We start from the raw sequence: 22,178 nt of genomic DNA on the forward strand, positions 1-22,178 counted from the left end.
TGAAATTCAACTCCAAGGTGCATGGCTCCTTGTCTGCAGTTGCTGCTCTTGCCAGGGGCTTTGTGGTAGCAGGAACATGGGAACCACAATCCTTGGTTCAGACAATATGGCAAGCCGTGGTGGCATGGAGAAACCATAGAACAACTGTTGTTTGTTATCCTGGTTTCTAAAGACCAAACGTATCATGGTGAAATGGCAGAACAGGGTTCAAACAGCGCAACAAGCCAGCAATGGTACAAAACCACCACCGGTTATCCTGCATGGTTTCCACGCCGCTCATTTGTTGTCTGCCAAATGATGAAGCGATTTCTACACTAGCCCGGGTTGCATCCTTCTCGCTCGGTCCTCCCAGTGTCAGCATGTATCCCATCAGCCAGTGTGCCTGAAATTCAAGCCCCTGCTGGGTGTCTGGAGAAGCTCCTGGGTCTGCCACTCTTCCCAGGGGACTCTGTGGTAGCTGCATACCCAGACCATGGAAACCACGATGCTGCGTTCAGATGACTGGAGAAACTACAGTGATGCATGGAAACCATGGAACAAACCATTGCTTCTTACTGTGGTTTCTGGAGAGCAAACGTAACATGCTGGCACACACACCCAACCGTCCTGTGCAAGAAACCCCCATGGCTTGTCGTACAAGCTGCAATGGCTCCTGTTCTCCAATACGTGTATGCAGAATAATTACCCAACACGCAATTATCACACCTAAGAACACAATGCTAAACAAAGGAGTAGACCATTTACAACCCCCTTTTTTACCCCAAAGATGCCAAAATATTACTATTCTCTTTCAGTTTATCAGAGCTGTACCAAGAAAGTTTCATAGAATCGGAAGAGGAGAGTCGGAAGAGGCCTATCAGGCCATCGAGTCCAACTGCCTGCTCAATGCAGTGCCCCAAGTTGTGGAGGCAGCGCGGAGGGGCATCCACTGGACAGCAACACTGGCGCAGGATCGCGCACAAGCAACACAAGGGACACTTAAGCCAACTCGGGTTCGTTCTGGGCAGAGGGCGGCAAAGAGAAACCGCTTCTGCATCTTCTCGCCTTGAAAATCCTACGATGGAATAATACAAAATGAAAGCAGAGTTAGAGCCAGAGGGTGGGACTCCCAGGCTGGAAGGCACCATCTCTAATGGTGCAACGAGATCAAGACAGAAAGGAAGTCTAGCGACTGACATGCATGGATGGAAGTGAACGTCTGATGCTGCTCCACACATACAATTGGAACATGGAATGTGAGAAGCGCAACTGGAACATGGAATGCGAGAAGCGCAAGGCGAAGTGGGAAACGGAAAGCAAGAAAGGGAACGGTGAAGCGTTGCCGAACGTAGCTAAAGTGGATTGGAGTGGGACATTCTTAGTCAGACAAACAACATGTTTTACTTTGGAAATGACACATCCAGAAGAAACGGAGTGGCTGTAACAGTGAGGTAAGACGCGGCACAGACAGGAAGGGCCGCAGTGTGACGTCCGACTGAATCGTATCAGTCAGAATTCTCGGAAAACCCATCCACCTCGTTTAAGTCTACACTCCAACAACAGATGCTGCGGAAGAACAAATCAAACACTTTTATGCAGGCCTTTGAGAGGAAATTGATAGCACACGATATACTCCCTTGTGAGTGGAGTGGAGAAGTAGGAAACGAAGCCGAGTCAAACGCCGTGGGGCACTGTGGGCTGTGGGTCAGACACGAGGCAGCTGGACTGAGCCACAGAATCCTGTGAAGCTCACAACTTGTTCATGGCAAATGCAGCGTTTAGGCTACCAATCTGATAACCGCATGCAGGTGGTCAGTATGGAAAACAAATAAGATTGAACTCTGCCTATCAAAAATCTGAGTAGAGCTGAAAAGGATCACTGGCAGAAGCAGAGCTCCAAATTACAGCTTCAGTAGCATTCCTAAGGAATTCAAAGTCCACGCAAAGGACAGATTTGCATTGCTGAACTCAGCTGACTGTGAGCCAGAGGAAATGGGGACCGAGACAATGCTGGGGAAGAAAGCAAATGTAGGAACTCCTGTGGCAAAAAGAAAGGAACGGCCTAGAGGATGGCAGAAGAAACGCTCAAATTGCTGAGGGCAGGGCTGCAAGAGAAATGGGAATACGGTGGGCATGTCGTGAGAGGGGCTGGTTGGAGCCAGGGGTCAGACTAGATGGCCTGGGAAGCCCCTTCTGACTCACTCTGTTTCCGTGTTTCTATGTTTCTATATGCCCTGCTCCTTCATTATAACTGTGAAAAGACACACTTAGAAACACTGAGATAATCCAAGCACTTTGGCAAAGGACAAAGGACACGGTGACGGGGCTTGATTTATGGCGTAGATCGCTTGACACAGACACCATGTTGCTTCCTGCTGGGTCAACCTTGGGCTCCTTCTCGCCCAGTACTACAGACACGGGCTGGCAGCAACAGCTCTCCCGGGATCCGGGCACCACCTCCTGCATGCAAAGGCGAGTTCTTGCTCTGGCACGGTCCCTCGCAAGAGCCCCTGAGAGGCTGACAGGTGCATCCCCTTTGCCAGGTGGAGTGCAGCATCTCGGGCCAGTTTCTGGGGTGAGGCTGCACCGGTTATTCATTTACCTACTCGAGTTACGTGGTTGCTCCGTACCAGAAAAGCTCTGGGTGGCTCACAAGCCAAATCCAGTCTTAAACTACAGTCTCTGAAAAGGGATTGCAACTGAAGCGCGGACGATAAACTGGGCGGCCCAGCCAGCCAGCATTTCAAACATCTGGGCAAATCAAAAGTTCTCTCACGGGGGCAAACAGGCGAGGCTCTTTGGGAAGGGAGTGCTACAAGAGGGGTGCGGCTACCAAAAAGGCCCCGCCTCTGTTGGTAACGGGCTTCAGGGCCAGTTGAAGCAGGGGCTTCTAAGGAAGGTCTTAAGGTTCAGGTAGCTTCTAGGTGAGACGATCATTTTTGAGAATCCCAGAACTGGACAAAGTGGGAATCCTCCACACTGGTCTGGATTCCATCCCCCTCGATCGCTAGCTTAGTTCTTCCTGATGTGAACAGGCCTGTCCAGCTTCCACCCTCAACTGGGGGATGGCAAGATGAAATGCACCATCCCTGCATGTAGAAAGCTAACATGTCAGAGAGGACAGGTTTCTCCCTGACATACTACCTTTCTACAGGCACGGGATTTAAGGAGTATGGAAAAGCATACTCTTACGTAATTCCCCACCTGCAGTCTGAAACTGTACATCCCAAGCCCAGCTTTGCCACCCCAGGGGGAAGGAGGGGGTCATCCGGGAAGGCCATGCAGCGACCCACCAGAAACAGCCGCCTGAGAAGGACTGTCTCCGTGCCACCCTCCCAGCAAACAGCAGGATGTGTGCGTTTTGCCAAGAGCTTTGTTTCCAATGGCAGACTCCAGAAGGATCAGTTGCGGACCTCAGCACCACTGCGATCTGCCTTTTCCTCAGGAACACCACTGCGTTTCCTGGCTGCCGGGTCAGGATCCTGCACTCTCCACCTCCACAGCTCTCCGCCCTGTTGGGTGGCAGATTCGTCCCTTTAGACCCTGGATGTCCTTGGATTTAACTAAATGACATTTCTCTTCTCTTCTGCTTCACCTTTACATTTTGCATCTCATCTCTAGATCTGGATTGTCTGGTAAATCACTTAAATTAAGTCAATAAAGATATTTCGATGAATTGAAAAAGGATCCTGACTGATCAATCAACTGAACGATTCAATATACTTACCAAAACTACACCCAAGGAAAATTTTGCGCTTCCAGATGGACCTATTGTATATCTAGAAGAACAAAGCATGTACATGCATAATTGAAAAACAAGGAAGAATCGTTTTCTCTCCCAAATCACTGTTCATTCACATTGAAGTTAATGCAAACTTGATTTCTTATTTGCCTCCAATCCAAACCATTAGAGGCCAAACTTAGGCAGGTGTGGACAGAAAAGTAATCCTAAAGCTCTCAGAACTTAGGACTGAATCTGACTAAACACGTACATGGGCCTTTAATCGCCTTGATTTTCTTTGGTCAGACAACAACTCCAATTAATCACAGCTAATATAAAAAGCCTTCTCAGTCCTTTTTTCCCTTCCACTGCTTCAGCCTTACTGCAAAGAACTTTGGAAGCCGCAGATGTCGAAATCCAGTGCTGAAGATCAGATTTCCTGCCAGGAAAACACCTGCCAGGTCATTACGAAACTGAAAGCTTGAACCAAAGCTGGAATGACTCAGCTGGAGGACAACCCACCTCATACGTTAGGAGCAGTCGGAGAAATTAAGTCACGAAACAAGGGAACCAGAGGCATGGCATTCAGACTGCCTTCCCCATGATGCCCTCCGGACATGTTGGACTACAAACCACATCCTCCCCAGCTAGCATGACATCAGCTTGCAGAAAGGTGGGCTGGAGTGACGGCGATGGGGAAGATGATGAGACAGGATGTGTGGGGAAACAGAAATCACAAAGAGCGCAGGTATAATTTCCCCTCCAAGGACTCCCGAGTGGCGTCTGCGACAAAGAGCTGAGCCACGGAGTGGTCTTGCTCAAGATTCCGCGTTCAGGCCTCTGTTCCATTTCCTCTCCCTGGTTTTCTGCGCCCCGCCAAGCCTTCTCATCGAACTATGCTTCTTTTGTTTCATGCGGGGGGTTTCTGGGCAGAGGGCTCCCCCACAGGATTCTGTCACCTATTTAAAAAAATGGCAAGCAAAGCTATTCCCCCAAAGGGGCCCATCGGTCATCACGCGGTGGGAGGCACCGTGCACTGCAGAAAACCTCCAGAGGTGCATTTGAGGGCGCCAGGGAGCAAGGGCCAGAGGGGTGGCCCCTGGGGCAGCTCCCGGGGACAGAGCTGCAGCGCAGCCGCGCATCCTCTGATGGGGAAGGCAAGGCACAGCCGGGCCCTCCCTCCGTTGCGGCAGGGCACCTCCTGGCCAGGAGAGAGGGGGCACCGCCCGATGGCCTCTTGTTCTCTGGCCAGAAGGGGCCACGCTGGTAGGGAGTGCCCAGTGGCCCTTCGGTAGCCGAGGGGCCCAGGGACCCCCTCCAGCAAATGGGTGAGCAGTGCCTGCACCCCCAGGGACATGCTCCCAGGGAAGTTCACCTGGCACCAACGCTTCTTTGCTTTTGGCGTCAGGCAAAATCCTTTTTATTCCCCCAACATTTTAATTGCTAATTTGTTTTAATTGGTGGATTTATACTTAACATTGGATGCTGTGCCACTCCTACTCTTATTTCTGTTTTTATGCTATTTTATTAATGGTGTTGTAAACCGTCCCGAGACTTCTGTGATGGGACAGTATAGAAAGGTTTTAAGTAAATAAATAAATCTGCAAGTGCAGGTGGAGGTAAGAAGGGAATGTCCTCGACTTGCTGTCCCCGTATTTCCGACTGGAGACTCGGGTAATGGGACTTCTCTCCCTGCCTCCTCCTGAAGGCCCAGGCCCAGAGGCAGATGTGGGCAGGAGTGCAGAGGGCGCTCCAGGCTGGATGGGGAGGCTTGGTGGGCCAGATGAAGGTCCCCACCCCTATCTACCGTGACCTCCCACACAAGCCACGGAATTGCTGGTATGCTCAGAGCCATCTTGCATTCTAGTCCAGCATTCCCCAGCTGGGTCAAGCAACAAGTTCCATCTTCCCCAGCAGTCCTGCACCTTGAGGGGCAGGGGGAAGACACCAAGGTTAACCCCCAAAGCACCCCCACCCCTTCCACGTACAAAAGTTTTTGCGCAATAAATATGTTCATCTTTAAGGTGACAATGCAGGGCAACATCTGAAGGACCCCACGTGAAAGAAGGAACGAGTCTCAGTGTGCGAAAATAGAGTTGCATTCGTTCTCCAACGCATCCAACGTAGTTCGCGGGCTTTCCACCGGGGGCAACATGGGAAGACGCTGGTACAGCCCCGGGTAGCCTAGTCTCTACTCATGTACAGAGTACTTTCCCGTCACCTGCTCAGCACTCCCCGCACCTTTGCCTGAATGCTCGAAGCGCTGCCGGGGCTCCGGCCTGCGTGGGAACCTCCCTGCACGCTTCCTCGCCCGCACTCGCCGCAGGCCTGCAGGGCTTTGGCTCGGCCCGAGGGGCGGCCGCGGGCTCGGCAGCGCCTCCACGCCGCTCCGGCCTGGCGCAACCGGGCTGCAATCGGCGCGCCGCCTGCTGCAATCCGCGCCGGGCGCCGCATCAGCCGGCGGGGCGGGGTGGGCCGGCGGGGCGGGGCGAGGCGCGGGGCGGCGCTGCCGGGGTTACATCATCCCCGACGGCGCGGCTGCGGGCGCCTGGCCGCCCGGGCGCGTCGCCGCTCAGACAAAGCGCAGCGCTCGGCCGCGGCGGGACCGCGCCGCCCCTGCCCCTGCCTCCGCTGCCGCGCGCGATGGCGAGGCGCTGCTCTTGAGCGCGCGGCGCCGGCGGCTCCCCGCACCCTGTGCGGGGGATCCGCGCCCGGCGGCGGCTCCGTTGCTGCTGGGTCGCTCCCTCCGGACGAGGAAGGCGCAGCTCCGCGCTGGGGCGAGGGAGCGGGACCCCCGGCACGCACCTCGGCACTGCGGCGGACGCCGTCGGGGCTCCCTCGCCAAAGGTACCGGCGGCGGCGCTGGGGTCTTGGGGGCGCGGGGCGGGGGCGTGGCGCGCACCTCGGCGGGTGGAGGCGGTCAGGGTGGCGCGGCGGAGCGTGGAGCCCTGGGCCCGCTCTCCGCGGCGGCAGGCGGCGGGCGCCCTTCCTGCTGCGCCCCGGGCGTGTGCGTCCCCGGTCGGTTTCAAACCCGCGCCAGGGTCGGTGCGCAGAACGCCCGGGGCGCCGCGAGGGTTCAGCCTTTCGACGGCCTTCATACTGGCACGGACTAAGCTGATCCCCTCTGCCCATGCTCAGAGGCACTCTCTCCATCCCAAGTTCCTTCCCCGCAGAGCCGAGACCCCCCCACACACACACACACGCACGCACGCGCAGCGGACTGCTCTACTTTAATTTCTGATTCGGTTTTAAGCTTCTAATGGGATTGATACTGGACTTGAACCCCCGTGTTCTGGGGTTGTCGTTTTTGTGAACTGCCGAGAGAGCTTTTGGCTGTTGGTTGGCACAGAAATGGCACCAACTAAAATACAAGCGAGGGAGAGGCTTCCGGGCGGAAAGCAGGTGCCGCGGCCGGCTTGGAGCCCCCGCACCTATTGCAAATGCAGCACCGACCGTGTTTGCAGCGCTCGGCTAAACCGAGGGGGGTGCATTCCATTTTGTGGGGACGGCCCTCGCCTTGCACGCATTCCTGCTTCTAGGAAATTCTTGGGGACCCCGCTGCCCGGATATCGGGGGGGGGGGGGAGGTCAGTTGGGTCGACGCAGGTGAGTGGACAGCCGGGAGGCTGGAGCCAAATGCACTCTGCTTTCCCTTTCCTTTTGTTTGGATTCCCGACACGAGCTGAATCTGCCTTCCCGGATTCTGCAGAGGTGTAGGACTACAGCACCCGTCACCCCTATCAGGGCCGGGGGTGATGGGCGTTCCAGTCCCGTGCCTCCGGAGGCTCCCGAACCGGGGAAGGCTGAGCTAATCTCTGGGGGCGGAAGCTGTCAAGGGCTGAAGAAATCCAGGGTGGTGCGTCTGTTATTCATACGGCATCGCCGGAATGACTACCCAATGAATGTGTAAACTGCTCCCATTGAGGACAAGGAGGCCGAGCTTGGCGTGAGGCGAGGCGAGGCAGAAGCGCTGCCTCGGCGAGCTGGCCGCAGCGCTCGCGTCGTACCAGCTCCTTGTGACTTTGGGAGGTTGGGGAGGCTGGGCCCAGAGTCTCTGTGCATAACGTGGCAGGTGAATTTTAGGCCCTTTTAGGCCGGACTGGCAGATGGTGTCCCTCAGTGGCAGTGCAAGGAAGCCTCATCGCCGGCACTCCCGTGCATTCATTTATGCCTGCAGAGAAGCCCGAGAACGAAAGAGAAACAAACGCTTGTTCCCGTTAGGCAGCGGGTTTCCTCTGCTCGCCTGAGGGCGATTCTGAGCTTGCTGCAGGTGGGCAAGCAAGTGGCCCTGGATGAGGCTGCTTCCGGGTGATGCTCGCTCCTTGGCACCCACGGGTTGCCTTTCCCGGCCTCCGCATAGAAACAGGTTCAAAATCCGACTTGAGGCAAAGCTTGTGCGGAGCTTTGGGGTGGTGTTGAAACTGGGCCGGGAGGATTCCCCGGCAGGAACCATCCTGGCTGTGCCTAGCGAGAGGAGAGGAGGGGTCTTGCCCCCAGCCCACCTTGCCAGGCGTCGTGGCTGCATTTAGTAGGAACCATGGCACAGAGCTATGTGCCGGGGTGTCTCGGGCATCAGGGCCCTGAGCCCCCAGAATGCGACAGAATTAAAACTTGGTGTATCAGACACAATGGCAGCCGAGTCCCTCAGGGCTTAGACCTGAGCAAGGGTCTTCGTGGCAGTAGCCTTTGCCAACATGTGAAGGTGAAGTTCAGCAGCAATCCTGCCACCCCCTGCAGCTTCTCCATTGCAAATTGTCCTTCCCCGAAAGGACTTCTCCCCTAAGGGGTGTGTTTGTGGGTCTTAACCAGCGCATATTTCTTCTGTGTGTAGTTTGTGCTTGTGAGTTGCCCAGCCAAATCTCATTTGGGCCTCGAACCAGGAAGTGTTCAGAAAGCCTCTGGTTCTTTCTGCTTCTGTTCCCACCTGCATACTATGAAGAAAAAAACACTGGCCTACCCTGTAGGATTGTTGTAGGGTTCATGAGATGAGAGAGGCAAAGGTCTCCGAGTACTCGGGAAAAGCCACCTGGAGTGTTGTTTTTCAGGTAGAAATCAAACAGCTAAATACAGGAATGAGGTGCCGCTACATGCTAAGTGTTTGCTACAATTATGATTCAGAGGGGGTTAAGGTCCAAGCTGTCCTTAAGAATTCGGGAGAATTTTGAGACGCGTGTCCCAGGGACTGAGGGCACGATCTGGTGTGCCCACTAGCCCAGGCTCCCCTTTTATAGCCGAGGCTCAGGGCAGGTTGTATCCAGGATGGCTGAGCCCGAGAACTCCGTATGTGTGTGAAGCACAGCTCTGGAATGGCGCCAAATGCGGGCTCGAAATGATGGGACTTCGCGCATGTGCAGAGCGTTTTCCCACCCGCAGCTGTTTGCCAGGAGTCTGGGATGGGGGTTCAAGGTGAATGGCCTGTGGGCAGCCTGGCGCTCGGCCACCCGGCTCAAAGCGTGCAGGTCCTGGAAACCTTGCGGTCCGCTTGCATCATCCAGTTCCTGTGCCTGCTGGGGAGGCGAGAGGACGAGAGAGCGCCGCGATGCCTGTGCTGGACCTTTGCCCGCGCTGAGCGGCTTGGCCGTCGCCCCGGATGCCTGGGGCTGGTAGTTGTGGGAGCCTTTGGGGCAGGAGGACTCCTCCGCCCTCCCCAGGGGACGGCCCGCACTTCCTGTTGTTTTCCACATGAGCAGCCCGCCCGCTCGCTCGCTCGCTCGCTTTTCCACTGCAGTGCCTGTGCCTGTTTGCTCGTCGTCGTTTGGGGAAGGCTGCTGAGGCCGCGCCGGCTCCTCCTGCGTCAGAAGGGGGCTTGGAGAGTGTCTGCCTGCGTGCCGGGAACCCGGTTCTTTTGGAGCAGCCTTCCCCAACAGGTGCCCGCGAGATAAGCCAAGCGGCTCCCCACAGCCTGGCCAGCCACCGTGGTGCTGTGGGCGGGCTGGAGAGGGGCCCTGAACGCCCCCAGGTCGGCGGCCGGGCATCCAGGCAGAGTCCTCTTGGGCACCTCGCGCCAGATGGTGCCCTGTTAGGATCGCTCGGTGGCGAGTCAGGCCCGCGACACACGCTCCCCCCGGGCCTGGGCCGCATCGCTCGCCCAGAGCCGAAGCACAGTCATGCGCGCTGCTGTCTGCGCTTGGCTGAGACTCTCCTGGGCACATTCATCCATTTAAAGTTTTTATATGCCTTTGATACTAAAGTCCCTGGACGGCTAACAAAAAACAAAACAGCCACACACAACACACAACACACTGCCTCCGACCATAATGATAAAACCAATTAACTGTTGAAATGTTGGGAGAATAAAAAGGTCTCTGCCTGATGTCGAAAAGAATAAAGTGATGGCACCAGGCAAACCGCCCTGGGGAGCATGTTCCAAAGTCGGGGCGCCACCACAGAGAAGGCGCTCCTCCGGGTAGCTACAGTACCCTCCTAATCTCCTTCAGGGAGGGCTCCCGCAGCAGGACCTCCACCTCAGATCTCAAGGGGCGGGCTGGCACATGGGGAAGAAGCCGCTCCTTCAGGTATCCCGGATCCAAGCCGTTTAGGGCTCTATAGGTCCTCACCAGCACCTTAAATGGGGCCTGGACTTCAATTGGCAGCCAGTGTAGGTGGAAGAGGACCGGCGTGATACGGGAGTATCTGGCAGCATAGACAGAACGGGAGTGCAGGGGACTGTGGGCTTGGCTGGCTGGTGCATGTCTTGCCTCGATTCATAGCTGGACCACTGGAGGGGCTGGCAGGACACCCACGTCTTCACGCAAGCCACGCCTGGCCTGTGGAACACGATGCCCTGGGGCAGCCTTCCCCAACCTGGTGCCCACCAGGTGCGCCTGTTCCCACGCCTAGCAGTCTGTCTGCCCAGCTGCAGACTTTACCATTCCATCGATCGGAGACCCCGTGCCTTCTGCACACAAGACGTGAAGCATTTTCGGTCGGCTTCACAGACAATGGCAGAACCCCCCCGGGCTCAGGGCGAGTGGGGTGAGCTCCTTCTCTGGCCCCTCCCTTCGTAGCCAGTTCGTTGTGGGGGCATGAGAGCAAGGGGATTTCTGTGCCAGAGCTGCGGAAGTGGGACCGTGCCTCTCACGCCTCAGGCAACATCTCTCTCCTGTTTCACACGGATTTATTTATTGATTTATTTAAGTATTATTTCCACGCCACCCATCGGCCCAAAGTCTGGCCCCTTTGCAGCTCTTTAATCGCCCGGTGGTGTTGTATGGAAGGTTTCCCATGAATGCTTTTGGTTATCCGTGTGAGTTTTAGGGGATTGTAGTACTTCATGCATTATGTTGTGTATCACTTTGGACATCTTTTGTAAATTTATTTATTTTTATTTCATATCTATACTACCCAATAGCCAGAGCTCTGGCTTAATTGACATTATTAATTCAGTTAAGGAGGAAGCATATGGGAGATTTTTTAGCTAATGGCTGGCTACGTACCAACAATCCTGGGGAACCTGATATTGCGCATTGCGAGGAGGTTGGACTAGATGACCTCTGAGGTCCCTCCCAACGGTGTGATTCAGTGTATGGAGCTTGGGATGACCAGAAGAAGAGAGAAGTGACATGACCTGCCAGTTTCCCTCGTGAGCCATCTCAAGGCACTGAGTCGCGCCCCACTCGCGTGTGGCTCCCATCTCCGTTTTTCACGTCGTCTCTTGCTCTCGCTTCTTTCTGCAGATGGGTGTGTTCGCTCTGGAGAGCCCTGCGGTCGCCCCTCTGCAGAAGAAGCGGCTGGACTTCGAAGATGCATCTGAGGCTGACCTGCCAGAGGCCAAGCGGCCGTGTCTTGGGCCACTGCCAGGACTAGCGCCCTGCCTCCAGCCCCTGGCTCACTCTCCGCCTTCCACGGAGCCGGTTTCAAGGGTCTCGCAGATTGGCCCCTACATCCTTCTGGAGGCCGCCGAAGGGGGGCGCCGCTACAGGGCCGTGAACAAGCACACCGAGGCGGAATACACCTGCAAGGTAGCACCGCTGCAGAAAACTCTGGTCTCCAGGATCCCTTTCCATCCCATCATTTTCTAAAGCAAAACTCTAACCCTGCTCTCAGTTATAATTGAGAGTAGAGGTGTTAGTGTGTTGTGGCAAAAAATCCGAAGAGCCTTGTAGCATCTTAAGAGCTAAAAATGTTATGATGGCGAAGACCTTCTAAGGACTACAGCTCACTTCGTCAGAATCAGCAAAAGGTTACACTATTGCAAAGCTGCTAGTCCTGAAGGTGTCACAAGGTTCTTCACTGGGCTCTCATGGCCCAGTCCTTGACATGCCTTCCAGCTGCAATGTGGTGCTGACACCTGCTGGCTGAACGTGGCATTACTTGCTCCAGTTATGCCAACAGTGACATCATATCCAAGGGCACCCCACCCCGCCCTCAAATGACAATCGGAAGGTATCTCTTTTGTCACTCCAAAGAAGCTCATGCTTTATTTTGTTGTTGTTGTTAGTCGGGAAGTCATGTCCAGCCCATCGCGACCCCATGGACAACATTCCCCCAGGCCTTCCTGTCCTCCACCATCCCCCGGGGTCCACCCAAGCTCACACCCACTGCCTCAGTGACCCCATCCAGTCACCTCATTCTCTGCCGCCCCCTTCTTCTTTTGCCATCTATTGTTCCCAGCATTAGGCTCTTCTCCAGGGAGTCCTTCCTTCTCATTAGGTGGCCAAAGCATTTGAGTTTCACCTTCAGTATCTGGCCTTCTAAAGAGCAGTCAAGGTTGATCTCCTCTAGGACTGACCAGTTTGATCGCCTTGCGGTCCAGGGGACTCGCAGGCTTCTCCTCCAGCACCACAATTCAAGGGCCTCAATCCTTCGGCGCTCAGCCTTCCTTATGGTCCGGCTCTCACAGCCATACATTGCAAGCTTTATTATGAGAAGGAGTTAAAACAATGTCTTCTTGAAGGAGCTCGTGTTCCTCTCTGAATTCTGGTGGGGGGGAGGCAAAACCAGAGCAAGGGGCTCTGCAGACGGCATCCAACTGGGAATGCTGAGGTGGGGAGCACAGGGGAGCACCCGGGGGTTTGGTCACCTCTCTAATTTTATGGCAATTGTCATTATCAAGCCATATTTAGGAAGGGCAGTCCTGCATAGGTCTACTCAAAAGTAAGTCCATTCCTACACACACCTCAAGGCAAGCCCCTTTGATCCAAATGGGACTTAGTGCTCAGCAAAGGATTGGGACCCATGCAAGTTGTGTATTTCTCCCCCAGACAATGCACAACATGAATAAAAACAAAATATTTGTTTTGACAGAGACCTGTCTATACGTGGCTTTTTGAAAGGGCTCTGCTTGGTTTCTTGTGATTCCTGTTTACACTGCATTTAAGTTGCGCTTTTCGCCCTCTTGCAAGGAACCCAAGGCAGCTTACAAAGCTCTCCTCCTCTCCACGCAGTCCCCACTGCATCCCTGTGACGAAGGTCAGGCCGGGCGTCTGCACTTTGTCCAAAGTCACCCTGGAGCTTCACAACCATGTGGAGAAGGGAGCACAGATCTCCCGAGTCCCAGTCCCGGATTCTGACCACACTTGCTCTCAACACCACCCCATAACGCTGTAAAACTGCAGCTTCTCCCGCCCCTTGGCCGCCCCAATCCGACTGTTCCCCCGGCATTTTGGGCCCCTTTCGCGCTGGTCACCGTCTCCCGTTGTTCCTGTTCCAGGTGTACCCGGCCAAGAGCTACGCAGAGGTGCTGGCCCCGTACGGCGTCCTCCCCTCGCATCCGAACGTCGCCCGCCTGGCCGAGGTGATCGTCGGGGACCAGAACGTGTACCTCTTCCTCGAGCCCGGGAAGGATGACATGCACAGCTATGTACGGCGGCGCAAGCGCCTGCCCGAGTGCGAGGCCGTCGCGCTCTTCCGGCAGATGGCGGACGCGGTCGCCCACTGTCACCAGCACGGCCTCGTCCTCCGCGACCTCAAGCTGAGGAAGTTTGTCTTTGCCGACAGAGGCAGGTGAGCGGCCGGGAAGGGGACGGGACCCCCTGCCACAGGGCGCCATATTGCAGACGCCCGTCATCGCTCATTTTGTGCCGCCAAATGACCCGAGTGGCAGAATCGAGGGGGGTTTTAGCGTCTTTTCTTTATGTAGCACCAGGAATTATGCACCGGGCTTCGCAAGGTGCATCACAGCGAAGCGGGTTTTCCAGGAAGGTTGGCCTGGGGAGCAGGGAAATCCATGCAAATTAGGGTAATCCATGCAAATTAGCAAATTTCAGTTCGCCTAAAAATGTTTTTGCTTTGCACTGGAAATCTTCCAGAGCTGCAGAGAGCAACTTTTGGTTCATCAGTTTGGCTTGCAATTCCCATCATCCCCAGCCAGTGTGGCAAACGTTGAGCGTCAAGGTAGCTGTAGGCTAATATGCCCCAGAAATTCTCCACCCACATCCAAGAGTATGATCTAGTTCAGCTCACCAGACACCCGTGGTACTTAATGACGTACACATGACGTGGCTTGAACATTACATTATCTCTAGATCTTTTATTGGAATCCTAAATCCCCTGAAAAACATTAGTAACAGCTTCAGAACTGCCATGCTTGGCTTATACTGTATTTGTAAATGGCATCCGTTCATTTTTGTTAATGAACTTAGTAAATGCAAAATTTTCCACACAAAAATAAAGCCTCTAGTAAAATGGCTGTCCTGTGCTGCTGGTATCATAAGGTCTTTGCCCCGAGGAGCTTACAATCCGGAACCCTCCAAACACTTTGGACTTCAAGCCCCATCAGCCGCAGCAAACAGGGCCAGTGGCGGGGAATGCTGTGACTTGTTGTCCAAAGTTCCGGAGGACGCCGGCTTGTGGAAGGTGGATTTCAGGAATCGGGGCATCTTTGAAAGGCTCAAGGAGCTGGAGCTGGAGAAGAAATGCAGCAAGAATACCTCTGGGGAGAGGAGGCAGGCGAAGAGGAGGGTGGAATGCCGCGGAAAGCGTGGGTCGTGCCGAAGGCTTGTTAGCTGCTGAACCCTGCCCAAGGAGTCGCTGGCTCATGGTGTCTGAATGAGCTCAGGACAAGCTTATTCGAGGGACGAGCTGCTGCCCTGCTCTCTCCTTTCTGGGTGGGAGGGCTGGCTGTCTCCCTGCAGCCTGCTGGAACTCACCTGGCCATGGGGCGGAGCGGGGGCTTCCCCACTGTAGCCCCCGCCATGTGCAGGAATCCCCCCGCTGAGCTCGGGCGGGCTGCTTGCGTGAATACTTCTGCCGACGACAGAAGTCCCACGTTTGCTCAGGGGTTTCGGCCTCCCTGGTCACTTTAACTGATAATTGGTTGGTTTAGTGATTGGTTTTGTCGTATTTTGGCATGACTTTATATCGTAAACTGCTTTGAGGTTCTATTTTAAAGGAAAAATTGTTTAGACTTTGTTTAGCCCTTCAGACTGGCATTACCTGTTCAGGTGCGCACAGGCCGCTCCCCACCCTGCACACACACACACACACACACACTGAGAGAGAAGAGAAGAGAAAGAGAGAGTGAGCGAGCAGACATAGCAGAGAAATGAATTCTACTGCTCTCTTGGCAAGGTTCTGAACACTTGCCTTGCCTTCCAATTTCTCTTCATCTTTCAAAATCTATTAGCAGAGTGGTCAGATTAGTCTCGGTCGAAGCTTGTAAATCGTTAAGCGTGTAAGAAACGGCGCCTACACCTTGTCTCAGTGGCCTGAGCGGCGGGTGGGTGGAGGAGCCCCCGAGCAGCGGAGACGTCCGTGCCTTCTTTCGCAGGCTAGATAGGTGGCATGGGGGGAGGGGTACTGTTTGCCCTTTTTACTAATAAATACATGGCATCTCCAAGGGGACCCTTCAGGTGTGCGATTTCCCATACCTGCAATTCATAGCGGTCCCCAGAATGTGCTCCACAGCACCCCTCTTTTACTGTAGCTCTTCGCGCCCTCAGGCAACTCGCTTTCCTCTTTGTCACATGTGTGCCCAAGATTGATTCTGAAAGTTGCTGGTGAACTTAAGAGGGTGCCTGGTGAACCTCCCATGCTGAGGTCGATAGTTACTGCAGATGGATAAAATAAAGAATAAGTGTCCTTTTTAAAAAAGCACATTTGCACCATATTTACTGGCTGGATTGTTTGCTCACATGCTGTTCCTGGAAGAATAGAAAACACGGAACAGGGTGCGCTGGGGAGGTGAAGAGCAGAGAGCCCAAATTCCGCTAAAAGCAACAGGACCCTCACCAGTGTCCTGACTAAGGTGGAAATCTGTTTAGAAGTGGGCCTGCTGCACCTCATAATCCAAGCTTTCTAGCTGCAGACTCTTGCTTTGCTTCTCTGCTTCTGGACACTAATGGCCGGCTCTCGCTCTCATGCGCAGGTCCAGGCTGCTGCTGGATAATTTAGAGGACGCCTGGGTGCTGGACGGGCCCAGTGACTCCCTGGAGGACCGGCACGGCTGCCCCGCCTACGTGGGGCCCGAGCTGCTCAGTCCCAAGGCCTCCTATTCCGGGAAGGCGGCGGACATCTGGAGCCTTGGCATCGCGCTCTACACGCTCCTCGTGGGGTGCTACCCCTTCCAAGACACCAAGCCGGCCTCGCTCTTCGGCAAGATCCGCCGCGGGCGCTTCGCTGTCCCCGAGGACCTCTCGCCCAAGTCTCGCTGCCTCATCCGCTGCCTCCTGAGAAAAGACCCGGCTGAGAGGCTGACGGCCGGCGAGATCCTGATGCACCCCTGGCTGGCTGCTGGCAGCCCCCCCGGGGGCTCCTGGAGCAGGCCCCCTGCAGAGCAGGGGCCTGAGCAGGTGGTCCCGGAGGCGGCAAACCTCAGGGGGGAGGAGGCCCCCGAGGAAGAGGAGGGCCTCTCCAGATGAGCCAAGGCGGTGAGCTCTGACGCGCGTTTCACTGCGGAAGGCCGTCCTCTCCGACTCCGGGGTGAGCGCCGGCCCACCGAATGCCCTTGAACGGCAGCCGGAGGCTCTCCCGCCGGCACTCAGGGAAGAAGGCGCCTGTGCCTCTCGGCTGGGGCAAGGCGGGCGGTGGCGCCTCCCTTGTGCCAATGGGCATGCATGCGCGTGCCAAAGAAACACTTCCGGGCTCCGTGACCGACGGCCACGTCTCCTGCAGGAAGATGGGCGTGCCTGGCACACCTCTCCCGCCCCGAGTGAAGGATCCGGGCGTGAACCCCTGTCCGCAGAAGCTTTGGAAACAGAAGCCCCTCCGGGGTTCCCAGAGGAAGAGTCTGGTCGCAGAAGGCCAGGCGGCGGGTCCTCCTCCTCCTCCTCCTCCGTGTCCGGGGCGCAGGTCTGGGACTGCCCATCTGGGATCCAGCAGGGCCTTGGCTGAGCCCTCAGAGGAGCAGCTGCCATCCGTCGCCAGACAATTGCGCTCCCTTGTCTCAGCGCATGATGCGCGGGCGCCGGTGGGCCAGTGGCCCGGAGGGAGGGGACGGGGCTGGGTCACGGGGGTCCTCACGCTGTCCCGTCTTGAGGACAGCTAAATAATAGGTCCCGCGGGATACGGTCCAGCTCCTGCCCCCCATTCCCCATCCTAGTTTCGAGTGCAGTGCTTCTGATTCCTGCCCTGTTATCAAAGAAGGCTCGGGGTGGGGCGGGAGGGCGATGTGTGGCCCCAGCCTGTCTATCTACTTGAATTTATTGCACTACTTGATGTGGTTTAGGGCCGGGAAGGGCACACTGGTAGCTCCCTGTGGGGGCATCCCCAGTTGCCTCCCCCCGTTCCCCGCAGCCGGGTGTGGCAGGGCGGTGCAGAGTTGCCCTGCCTTGCTCGAGAGCTGCTGATCCCCACTCGGCCGGGTTCCAGCTCATCCCCCCCAAGATCTGGCGCTGTGTCCTCCCCTGGGAAAAGGCTGACTGGGGGCCACCGGGGGGGGGGGCTTTATGGCACAGAAAATGGCCAGGTGGCCACCCCGATTCCCTGGGAACGGCACCTGGGTCCCCGGCTGAATCTTTTGCCCCTTTGCCAAGCGGCTGATCAAAGACCCTGGAGCTGTTCCCACCAAGTCAGGTCAAGATGGGGCATCGTCGGAGGGGAGTCAGGCCCAAACAACACAGAAGTCGAGCCGCCACGTCAAAAGGGTCGCGAGGGTCATCCCTCCGACTGCTCCCTCCCTCATAAAACAAGCCAGCAGTGGCCCCACGGAAGGTTCTTTTCGGCCCACAAGCAAGCCTAGCCCTGGGCAGCAGCAGGCGGCCCCCCGCCCCCCAGAAAAAAACACCTTCCTGGCTTTGTGCTCACGTAGCATCGCTGTGCCTTCTCCTTCCTGACCAAATAGCAACACGACAACCGGAGGCCACGGCTCTCCGGGGTCTTTTAACAAAGTGCATTTATTTTTCTGTCTCTTGGAAAATAAAAGACCTGTTGATTTGCTCTGGTACTATCTTGTGATAAAGCAGAGGGGCAGCCGAATCGCCGGTTGTGGAGTTTGCCAACATCTTGCCCAGGGTTTGCAAGCTGAAATGCGCAGTTGGATGAAGGTGGGGCCCCGGCCTCCCTTTTCTCTCCTCGCAGGTTGCAGCTCCCAAGGTAAGAGGGACAGAAGATTCCTGCCACCTTTCAGCCCGCGAAGTCAAGCACTGAATCCAGCTCCGTCCGTCTCCTCGCCCCTCTGCATTTTGGGTCTCATGGCTGCCTTACTTCACAGCTGGGCAACCGCTTCTCAGGCCAAGGGGCCAACCCTGCTTTGGAGAGGGTGGATCAAAGGCATGGGGGAGGAACCCCAAATGAAAAGGTGTCTGCAGAGTTTAGTTTAAAGGCCTCGCTGTCAGTCGCTTAGCCGTTGAAGAGGCAGCCCAGCTTTTCAGAATGGGGGGAAAAGCATCCAAGAACCCCACCGAACAATAAGCAGATAATCGATGGTTGGAGGAAAGCGGGATGGCTCTCTGGGGACCCCAGAAAGGCCATTTGTAGCCCACAGCCGGGGTTTCCCACCCCTGTCTTATTCAAACGTTTCAGTAAGCCTGCCTGATCAGCCACTGAGCCAGCCTGGAAGTGAGCTGGCTGGTTCGCCACACTGCCCCCGACGCGAGGGAATGCGCTGCAGTTTCAAACGATGCGGCTGCGGCCTGGCCTGGCCTGGCCTGGCCTGGCCCCTCTCGTCCAGGGCTTTCCTTTACTGGCGGGGGGGGGGGGGTTGCTGAGAGCAACTCCTCTTTACCCCCCCTTTGGATGGCTCAACTCGTGGCTCTTTCCCCAAGGTTGGGAATGCTCAGAGTGCTCAGCAGCACACTCTGCCTTATGTGGCATGGGTTGGCCCTAGCGGGGGCCCGCCTCGCAGGGCCACTGTGTGAAGAGGAAGATGTGCTCTTCCCTCCAGGAACCCGAAACGGTGCCTTCTCTTGCAGGTTTAGGCAGCCCATGGGGGTTATGGCATCCGTCTCTGTCTAAACAGGATTGCAGCTCGATTATTCTATCATTAGTCCCGGCATAGTTCAGAAAGCAGAAGCCCTTGCTCCCATTTTCACCCTCCCAGTGGAGGAGTGCCAGCAGTACTGGAACTGTACTGGGAGGAATGGTACGCAGCTTAAACATGCATGATCTGGAGTTAGGAGTAGCCATGAAGTGGTCAAGTTTGCTGATGGCACCAAACTATTTTGGGTGGTCAAAACAAAGGTTCTGTGAGACATTCCAAAAGGATCTCTTCAGGCTGGGAAAGTGGGCATTGGAACGGCAAATGTAGCGCAAAGCAATGGAAACGGGGGCAAAATCTCCCAACTTCAAGGATCAGGTGGAGTGGAGCTTTTATAGGGCGCGTTTTCATTAGGCCACCTCTGAACTCGCATGTTCCAACAAGACCCACATACCTGCTTAGCAGGCAAATGCAACATCTCGGGCTAGGAAGGGGGTTTCCCGCAAAGAGACCCACCCACTGCACTGCTGAGCGGGAGAACCCCACAAGGACATCTCTGAGAATCCCAGAGAGTCTGACGCACAAACCGGGTTGGGTGGGATTTTGTTAACGGGCTCACCAGCTGGGGATGCTTCAGCCCTTACCCAGTTATCCCTAGAGAAGCCAGAGCGGCGTTGGACGGGCGACCTGGGAGAGCCACTGACTCTCCGCCCGACCTACCTCGCAGGATTGTTGTGAAGACAGAAGGGTGAGGGGGTATTTCATAAGCCACCTTGGGTGCTTCGCAAGAGGAGGCGAGGCAATGGGGAAACTAGCTGCATTCTTAGCAAAGTGGGCCTCCTTAAGACATGGAGAAGCAGTTTTCCCAGACTATACTAAGAAAATCCAGGAGCCGCTTCCGTGGGAGGGAGCCCCTTCCTGCAGAGAACCAGCAGGTGCCGACTCCTGGCGTCAGGGGAAGAGGCAGGGGGACGGGAGGCCGTAGCCACAGGCAGCCAAGTGCCTGGGCGGTGGATCCTCGCCCTGGCAAGCAAGGAGCCCAGCCGCTTCCGTGGCCTTCCAGCATGGCGCCCGTCCACTGGCAGGAGGGGTGCGGGGGCTTCAGCAACACACCCAGTGCTTCTGGGAGGAGGTGGGGACAGGCCCCCGGCTGCCCAGGCCCAAAGCCCGCAGAGCCCTGGAAATGGTGCCCTTTGCAGCGGGACGGCAGCCGAGCTGGCTCTCCTCTTGGACTGGCAGAAGGCGGCCCTAGAGGATGCCCGTTTCTCGCAGAGCCCCTGGCCTTTCTTGGCACCTGCCTTCTGTTCATGAAGGAAGGCTTCAAGGCCAGGGGCCGAGGCTGGCATGCAAGGGGAGCGCAGCCCAGCCCAGCCCGGAGCTTCCTCGGGTATCCCTCTTGCTGTCCCACGTTCTGTTCCGTTCTCACCCAATGTGAGCCTTTGGGGAAAGCCTTCCGGGGGGTCCATCAGGCACTGAACCGCTTCATTTCGTCTCGGGAGACGGCTGCCAGACGCTCCCGGGCCGCCAGCCCAGCTCTGCCGAGGCAGCAGACGAACAGCTGACTTCTGCTCCAAAGACATACCCTGTGTAGCAGCTCACAGTGGGCTGTGGTGGACGGCCCGAGGTGAAGCGGCCCTGGAAAGCTAAATCTGGCTGGGGTATAATTAGGGCAGGAACCGAAAATAACCCAGCTGAGATCATGCTTCCTGTTTGCAAGTCTTTGGTGGGGCCACATTTAGAATCGTGTGCACAATTCTGGAGCCACACCTGAAAAAGGATATTACTGGGCTGGAAGAGAATGATCGGGGGCAACTCGCCTGCCAGATTGGCTGCAACCAGGACTGTATTTTGTTTGTTTATTAGATTTCTATCCCACCCCTTTAGCCAAAATGGCTCTCAGGGGAGGTTAATAAGGTGCACTATAAAACATGCATAATAAAATAAATAGCATTACTTTCACAAATACAGCAGTAATAAAACAAGGATCAACACAAGGGCACCTGCAATAAAACTTAATAACTTCCCTATAACTTCAGTTCTTAACCAGTAAAAACAGAGTGAAAGGTAAAAAGCACTAAAATATAACAAATACTGTACCATAATATCTTTAAAATTACCTTAACAGTTAAAATATCGGGTGAATAAAAAGGTCTTTGCCTGGCACTGGAAAGAATAAGAGAAAGTGCCAGGCAAACCTCTTTGGGGAGCAGATTCCAAAGTCGGGGTGCCAGTGCTGAGAAGGCTCCTCTCCTTGTAGCCCCCTTCCTTATTTCCTTCAGGGGGCTCCTTAAGGAGTTCCCCGAGATGACCTAAGGGCCTGGCGAGGGGGAGCATCTATGGGAACAGGTGCTTGCTTAGATCACCTGGCCCCAGGTTAAATATTAGTGTCAACAAAGATTAGCATGAACTGACTTCCACGGGTGGCCCAGGGGCGGTGCTGGAGGACTGGGGGCGGGCGCCTCATACCTGCCGGTCCTGGTCTACTCTGGGCCAAGCCCAGGGGTTGCCGAGCAGCCTTCAGAGGGGGCCCAAGGACCGAGCACGGCCGCAGTCCAGGGAGGCCCCCAGCGCCAGGACCACGGGCAGGCTCTCTGGCAGCAGGTAGCCCAGCCTCAGGCGGATGGACGGTGCTCTCTCCGGGCCACCCAGCCCCCCTGGTCACCAGCCCCCTGGTTCAGCTCAGGAAAAGCAAGGAAGGGGGCCCACGCGGGCGGTGCTCGGCGCGGTGCGTGGCGCGGGGCGAGGGGAGCCGCCCATGCGGGGCTTCCCGGCCACGACGGGCCCCCCGGGACGGGCCGACGAGCAGGCGGGGCGCGCCCGTGGAGGAGCCGGCCGCGGGTCCGCAGGGCCACGGGCAGAGGCCCCCTGCTGCCGCGCCAGCCGCTGGGGAACATGGGTCCGGCCCGCGCGGGCGCGGAGAGCCGCAGCTCAGTCCTCGAGCAGCCGGGAAGCGGCCGGGCCGCCCTCGCGCCGCCTGTCCTACCTGCCAGGGCCGTTGCGCAGCTCAGGCCCGGGCCGCCCTCCTTCCCAGACGGGGCCCGGCCCGGCCCGGCCCGGTCCCGCGAGCAGCGGCAGGCCCCCGCGCCGGGCAGCCCTCGCCGCTTCCGCTCCTCCCCTTCCCGCGCGCCGCCTTCGCTTTCGGTTTGGCGGCGGCGGCGCGGCGCGGCGCGGCGGGCTCGCAGGT

At 56.4% G+C, this 22,178-nt stretch overlaps 2 protein-coding genes across 5 annotated transcripts in view; both read left to right on the top strand.

Moving 5' to 3' along the window:
* The first annotated feature begins 6,391 nt into the window (after positions 1 to 6,391).
* On the top strand, positions 6,392 to 18,015 carry TRIB3 (tribbles pseudokinase 3). Of its 2 annotated transcripts, XR_006417098.1 has the most exons (5): positions 6,392 to 6,547; positions 11,376 to 11,660; positions 13,352 to 13,644; positions 16,007 to 17,334; positions 17,374 to 18,015. XR_006417098.1 is itself a non-coding variant. In XM_044455132.1 (4 exons), the coding sequence occupies exons 2-4, from the start codon at positions 11,376 to 11,378 to the stop codon at positions 16,497 to 16,499; spliced, it is 1,071 nt and encodes a 356-aa protein (XP_044311067.1). In that variant the 5' UTR covers positions 6,392 to 6,547; the 3' UTR covers positions 16,500 to 18,015. The 2 variants fall into 2 exon arrangements, 1 of the variants encoding a protein (XP_044311067.1); XM_044455132.1 differs by having other exon boundaries at positions 16,007 to 18,015.
* Positions 18,016 to 21,496: 3,481 nt separating this feature from the next.
* Positions 21,497 to 22,178, top strand: part of RBCK1 (RANBP2-type and C3HC4-type zinc finger containing 1) — an 18,982-nt gene continuing 18,300 nt past the window's right edge. The window contains exon 1 of one of the 3 annotated variants that reach the window (XM_044455129.1): positions 21,497 to 21,595. The gene's annotated coding sequence lies outside the window, so the exon portion shown is untranslated. Of the gene's footprint in view, positions 21,596 to 22,129; positions 22,177 to 22,178 lie in introns of those variants that run through there. The other 2 variants (XM_044455131.1, XM_044455130.1) reach the window with 2 other exon arrangements.

Source organism: Varanus komodoensis, unplaced genomic scaffold (assembly GCF_004798865.1).
Source record: "Varanus komodoensis strain SLA01 unplaced genomic scaffold, ASM479886v1 scaffold8, whole genome shotgun sequence".
Taxonomy (NCBI): Eukaryota; Metazoa; Chordata; class Lepidosauria; order Squamata; family Varanidae; genus Varanus; species Varanus komodoensis.

Excerpts from the sequence above, each read along its gene's own strand:
- TRIB3 (XM_044455132.1), top strand. The coding sequence starts at position 11,376 with ATGGGTGTGTTCGCTCTGGAGAGCCCTGCGGTCGCCCCTCTGCAGAAG. Across the intron at positions 11,661-13,351 it reads AGGCGGAATACACCTGCAAG|GTGTACCCGGCCAAGAGCTA; the intron begins GTAGCACCGCTG and ends TTCCTGTTCCAG. Across the intron at positions 13,645-16,006 it reads GTCTTTGCCGACAGAGGCAG|GTCCAGGCTGCTGCTGGATA; the intron begins GTGAGCGGCCGG and ends TCTCATGCGCAG.